General features: G+C 28.4%; 1 protein-coding gene across 1 annotated transcript in view; it reads right to left on the bottom strand.

The window, feature by feature from the left end:
* Window positions 1-5,463: 5,463 nt before the first annotated feature.
* LOC111679259 overlaps window positions 5,464-6,642 on the bottom strand; it is a 3,261-nt gene continuing 2,082 nt past the window's right edge. Inside the window, exons 4-5 of the mRNA XM_023440794.2 lie at window positions 5,981-6,111; window positions 5,464-5,764 (exon numbers count right to left, since the gene is read on the bottom strand). Of these exons, the coding sequence (XP_023296562.2) occupies window positions 5,650-5,764; window positions 5,981-6,111 (246 nt within the window). The 3' untranslated portion in view covers window positions 5,464-5,649. The remainder of the gene's footprint in view (window positions 5,765-5,980; window positions 6,112-6,642) is intronic.

Below are 6,642 nucleotides of genomic sequence, written 5' to 3'. Positions count from 1 at the left end.
AGTTAGTTAGTTAGTTAGTTAGTTAGTTAGTTGGTTAGTTAGTTAGTTAGTTAGTTAGTTAGTTAGTTAGTTAGTTAGTTAGTTAGTTAGTTAGTTAGTTAGTTGGTTTGTTGGTTAGTTAGTCAGTTAGTTAGTTAGTTAGTTATCGCTTTTTAATCCAAAAACCTATTGCAGATCTATTTATCTAAATATTGGTACTAAACTTTAGAATGTATCTGTCCATAAACCCTACATACCTAATATGCTAACTTATTTAACACAACTGTAATTTTGTTTATTTCTTTTTAATTACGTTGTTCTCATTACTAATCCACACCGGCATTTGCAATTAATTATTCATAACAAAATTAATAAGAAATCATTCAAAATTCATGCGCATGCAATCAAAACAATTCAATATTTTACTTTGAATATTAGTACAGCCAAGGACAATAATAACCACACACCTCAATGATTCTTGATTGTCTTAAAAAACATAAACATCGTGTCATAATGTTTGAATAATACCGATTTTAGCCATATTTGCGATACAGCGCGAAAACCCCTTTTTTATAATTTGTTTTTGTTGTCATCTGAATATCGAATTTTGCATAAAGATTTCAGATGCTATATGTCAATATCTAATGTTTTGGATATTTTTAACTATAAGCAACAAAATTATTAATGTGTCCGAAAAGTTTTGTCATAAACAGTACTTTTACACGAGAGGGTTTGTAAACTATGCCAAAAATATATATGTATGTATATTGTTTATATTTAATATTATTTACTACTTTGTTAAAAAAATTTTATTAGCTGTTTTATCCCATTAACTGGGGTTTAACTATTTCAATAAAAATTATGCAAAAAAAACTAAAGCGAGGCCGATAACCTGTTTTTTGCTCTTAAATTAAAATCTGTTTGGATTTTTATATTTCCAAAATATATATTTTTTCAACACACATTTTAATGCATAATATATATCACAGACCTGATGCTGCGACTTTATTAAAAGAAATATTTAAAATTTCTTATAAAATGTGTATTTTAAAAAAGTATTAATATTTTTTTGTTAAAGTGTTCAGCACAAAAAAAAGTAAATTAAACAAGATTACAAAACTTAGTTGGCATCTTTTCTTTTACAAAATTGATTAACAAAAACAAAAGAATATAATTAAAATTTTAATAAACACACACGTTAGTATCTCAAAAAATTATGATAAATGTAGATTCCCTTCAAATGATAAGGTAGTTATAGCTGACGTCGTATTTTTTTATAATGACGCACGCAGATGCCAACTTTTGGATTTGGAGGGTTCTGCTTTAATGGAACAGCGGCAAGTTATTTGATTATTATTTGGATGTGTTAAAATTAATAAAAACATGTAAAAGTGTTTAAGTATATTCGGCTATATCGAATCTTATATACCCACCATCAAATCATGTGCTATATATTTTAAGCGATTTTCGAAAAGTGGTTCTATGAATTTCAGTAATGTCAATAACATGTAATTTAAGCCTGTTAATGGCATTTAAAATTATTTTTCTAAAGGGGATCTCATATGAGAGTGCATCCTTATAAGTTTTGAGAGAGATCTTAGTTGCGATTATATTTGTTTTGGGCGAAATTCATTGGTTTACTGGCATTATGAAGTAAGTTGTTTATGTTATAGTATTTTTTAAAAGGGGACCTGTAGTGGAGGTCATGGTCAATTATGGTCCGATCCATACAAAAGCAAACGATAACATTTTGGTTATCATAAAACTTGTTTATGAAGAGTCTTGCTGCTGAATTGACAGTTTAAAGCAAGTTATAAGCGTTATTGTCATTTTCTGAAGGGGATCTTATATGAAGATAGGGTCAATTATACACCGATTCTTATAAAGTTTAATATAAATATTTTAGTTCCGATGAAACATGTTAATGTAAAATTTTGTTACTATACTGGTGTTTTTAAGCGAGTTATGAAAGTTGAAATAATTTTCTAATGGGATCTCTAAATAGGGGGGAGGGGGTGTTGGTAGGTACATCCGATCCGATCCGGCCGATCCCTTTATAATTTGATAAAATATTTTACTTCCAATGAAACTTGTTTATGTCAAATTTTATTGCTATATATGGCATTTTAAGTCAATTATCGGCATTATAGACATTTTCTGAAGAGGACCTTAGGCTAGGTGAAATCGTGAACCGATTTTGGCCATTTTCAGAACTAAACAATCTGCAACAACTATAAATATCTGTGCTCTTTAGTCCAACCTGTTTAGAATCTATCGTGTGTTTAACATATAGACAGAAAGACAGACGTACATAACTAGATCGCCTGTGTTACAAACGAAATGACAAAAACAATATACGACCCATCTTTTTTTTGATGGTGGGTTTAAAAAGGTTGTTTAAGGTTGTTGTCTTCGCATTTAGTTCATGGTTGTATAAAATTAACACATAAATGTTAATGTGATTATCTATATCAATATACGAACTAGTGGATTTGCTGGTGTGTAAACAAACTTATTTCTAATTTAAAGATTTGTCAATATCTAAGGTGGAGTTTTATATGTTCACATTAATATTTTGTTTAACTAAAATAGTTAATTTAATAAACCGGCAAAATAAACATATTGATATGTATCTTCGAAGTTCATCTGATGTTTTTTTCGGACAAATCTATAATGTATAATGAGTAAAGGCGTTTTAAATTATCTTAAGCTAAATTGCTTATTGTAATTTGTCAAAAATATTCCAACGATTGATAACCTTTATGGTAAACTGAAACTTAATTCAATACTTCCCTAAGTAATATAAATAACATAAAAATATATAATAATTGCTCTTAACCATATAAATACATATATATCCAACATCGCAGTTTTTGAATAAATATCGCTTAATAATCTATAATTCTATTAGTTAGAATAAAGTATAGTTACTGAAAACTGATAAAGGTCTTTGTTTTAGTGTTTAAACAAACAGTTTAAATACTTAAGGATTGTCACTCTTTCCATCTTATATAGAGTAGAATTATATCATGCTGCTCAATAAATTTTAAACCAATTGTTCTCCAGGCGTGTATACCTCATTCCATATCCGTTCATGTGTTTTTATTCCAGACCAGTATTATATTCCAAATGCCCTATTTTTAATGATACCATTCCCCAATATTCTAAATAGGCATGAAATCATTGAGGTAATGTCAGATAGAACTTAAGAAGAGGATGCTGTGTTGGTCCATAGTGCGCCCACTCCTTAAACTTATAGAACTATACTACAACAGTCAATGCTTTGCAGTTTTACACATGACCATTTTGAGCATTAAATTATATAATCGTACACAGAGGGTAAAAGAAATATACACGCCTGGTACCAAATTGACACCAAGGTGTTTGTAAAACATTGACAAATAATCCGTTGTCAATAGTGTGCTTACCACGTTTGTTAATATTTAAACAACGAATATGTATAACATATAGATTTCGATCTGAAGTCAAACTGTCTGATGGTAAAACGAGTTTGAGACATCTGCTTCGCAATCGATATTTGTACTTTTAAGGTATACGAATGCTTTATTTGAGTACCGTATAATGTTTAGAATCAAATGGCCCACAAGCAATCACTCAGCATCACACATTTAATTTGATTTACAAATATCACGAAGGTGGTATTTTTTAATGGCTAACGTCGATCCACTTGTACTTGTAGTACGTGAACTATATACCTATGTATTTTCTGACCATCCCATTATCCTGCCCGGCAATATTCAAATAATATATAAAGCATTTCATACCGTATGTGCAAATTTTATACATCAGACCATGACAGCATCTGACAATGACACCATAAATTATATCTATTGGTAACACTGCACGATGAAAGGAACTATGCAAACTAACCACGGATCTGATAAATTTTGTGAACTGACAATCTTCATGGTGGCGGTGTATTTTGATGTGAAACTTTTTCTTAATTTTCTTTAAAAGTTTCCTTAATATCTACAGAGAAACCTTTATTTAGCAACTGAATAAGAAGAATTACAAAAAGTACAAAAAACTACTTATTGCCAGAACAATGAATGATATTTTTCTCACTTTCTTTTACATACAAAATCAACGGTTTCCCAAAAAAGTTTCCCTGTGTAGACTGGCACTTCGACCTGGTCCACACTAGAAAACTACGAATTATTGCATTGTTTTGTTATTGTACGAATGAGAAGAATAACAAACCAATGCAAGTTTCCGTGTACGAGAAACTCCGTAACACGAGAGAGATGAATGACATTTTTTTCTCTTTCTCGCTCACACAAAATCAAAAGTTACCCAAAAAAGTTTTCCTAAGTAATTTATTTTTGGTTTTCTTAAAATCGCATCCACTGACAATTTACTTGTTGCTAACATTTTTTGTCAGTACAATTCCATCTGATAATATTGTAAGTTCTAACAATCATATATACATGTTTGGTAATGTTTACATTGATGAAATATTTAAATAGTTGTCTAAATCATTTCTAAATTAAGTAAGTTTTTTAATGACCATTCCTATTTCGACACAGGCAAATGAATTTCAACTACACCCATAAAGTGCTTTCATATTTCATTGCTTCGACAATAAATCGTCAATTAAAAGATTTAAATATTCGGGATTTTATTAAAGTCGATTTATTTGACAAGTATTTATTTGAGATGTTTACTTAGCGGAAATTTTAAATTTATTTGGTTAATAATAATTCCTTAACTGTTTCAAAAGTTTTGGCAGCGAACAGTTTAAGAAAAGCTAAAAAAACGAACTAATTTCAGAACTGTTTTCTAACTCTTCATTAGAACAAATTTGTAGAGTTAAAATTTTAATACAAATCATTAAATAACTAAGCCGCCTTTTAAGCTTCTATTGTAAGTACTTATTTACGTTGTTATTTATAAGGGAGTGACACACGTACTTGTATCTATCGATCTATCTATCTATCTATCTATCTATCTATTATCTATCTATCTATCTATCTATCTATCTATCTATCTATCTATCTATCTATCTATCTATCTATATATCTATCTATCTATCTATCTATCTATCTATCTATCTATCTATCTATCTATCTATCTATCTATCTATCTATCTATCTATCTATCTATCTATCTATCTATCTATCTATCTATGCAAAAGTGACAGTCTTAAAGCTAAAATGAAAGAAGTACGGTCTACAATTAGCTGTGTGAAAGTCATTAATGACACATAATTAAATAACTAAGCCGCTTTTTAAGCTTCTATTGTAAGTACTTATTTACGTAGTTATTTATAAGGGAGTGTCGCGCGTACTTGTATCAAATGTTATTACCGATATTAATACAATAAAAAGAAATGATTTTTTTAGCCCATTACATTTTGCTAAGTTTTTTGCTGGATAGCTTTGTCATATGAAGATCCCCAAATTTTTTTTGGAATTAATTCATTTACAAGTATCAACTACGTTTTATAATACATAAAAAAACAACTTTTACACATAAAATGAAATCACAATTTATTTTACACAATTTTTTACGTTACAAACCAAATAGGAATAATTTACAAATGCAAAGTTCATCAAAAATATAAGAATTTTTATAGAATTACAAAAAAATTAAATTAAAAAAAAAACATAAACACAATTAAAAATCGATTATTACGATTTATATTTTAATTTAAAAATGGCCTTCTTTAGTGTTGTAGTAGACTTTGCCAGTATTATCGATGACACCAGTAGTTTGCACAACATGACCAGTAGTGGCAGGAACACCGCCGAAACGGCTAGAAAAACTATATTAAAAGAAAAAAAAATAAGAAAAATAAATAACAATTATATTCTTTATGTATAAACATAAATATCAATATTTAATTGCAAATCACAGCCAACTGGCATAAATAATTGAAGAAATCACAATCAGTCTTATTGATTGCAATCAATTAAGAAAATATTGATTGAAAAAGAAAAACAATATTTTATCATATTTATTTATTTATTTATTTACTTACTCTACTTCAGGGGAATGAGCGTTCAAAGTTTGTGAAGTGAAGTGTGTAACGCCATCAACACCAGTAACCGATGAAGAGGATGAAGACACTGAGGTGACTTGTCTACGTAAACGTCTTAAGTAATGAGCAGTCTATAGGAATAATAAGAATAATAATGAAAATTAAATAAAATAAATAAAAACAAATAAATACAATTAATAAAATTGAAAAATAAATTAAAAATATTTAGCTGGATATTGGAAAAGAGAACGTTTTTATTGTTGGTACGTTATACGTAATTAATTTAATAATTTAATTTAATATTACTTTAAAATAAACTCAAAAATGTTATTAAGTTCTTGTTAAGAGATGGGAAAAGTTAGATTCACTTAGAAAACATTTACTATTTTGTATCCATCTATCTATCTATCTATCTATCTATCTATCTATCTATCTATCTATCTATCTATATATCTATGTATCTATCTATCTATCTATCTACATATCTACCTATCTATCTATCTATCTATCTATCTATCTATCTATCTATCTATGTATCTATCTATCCACATATCTACCTATCTATCTATCTATCTATCTATCTATCTATCTATCTATCTATCTATCTATCTATCTATCTCTCTAACTATCTATCTATCTATCTATCTATCTGTCTATCTATC

Source organism: Lucilia cuprina, chromosome 3 (genome assembly GCF_022045245.1).
Source record: "Lucilia cuprina isolate Lc7/37 chromosome 3, ASM2204524v1, whole genome shotgun sequence".
NCBI lineage: Eukaryota > Metazoa > Arthropoda > Insecta > Diptera > Calliphoridae > Lucilia > Lucilia cuprina.
This window is presented reverse-complemented; position numbering and strand designations above follow the sequence as displayed.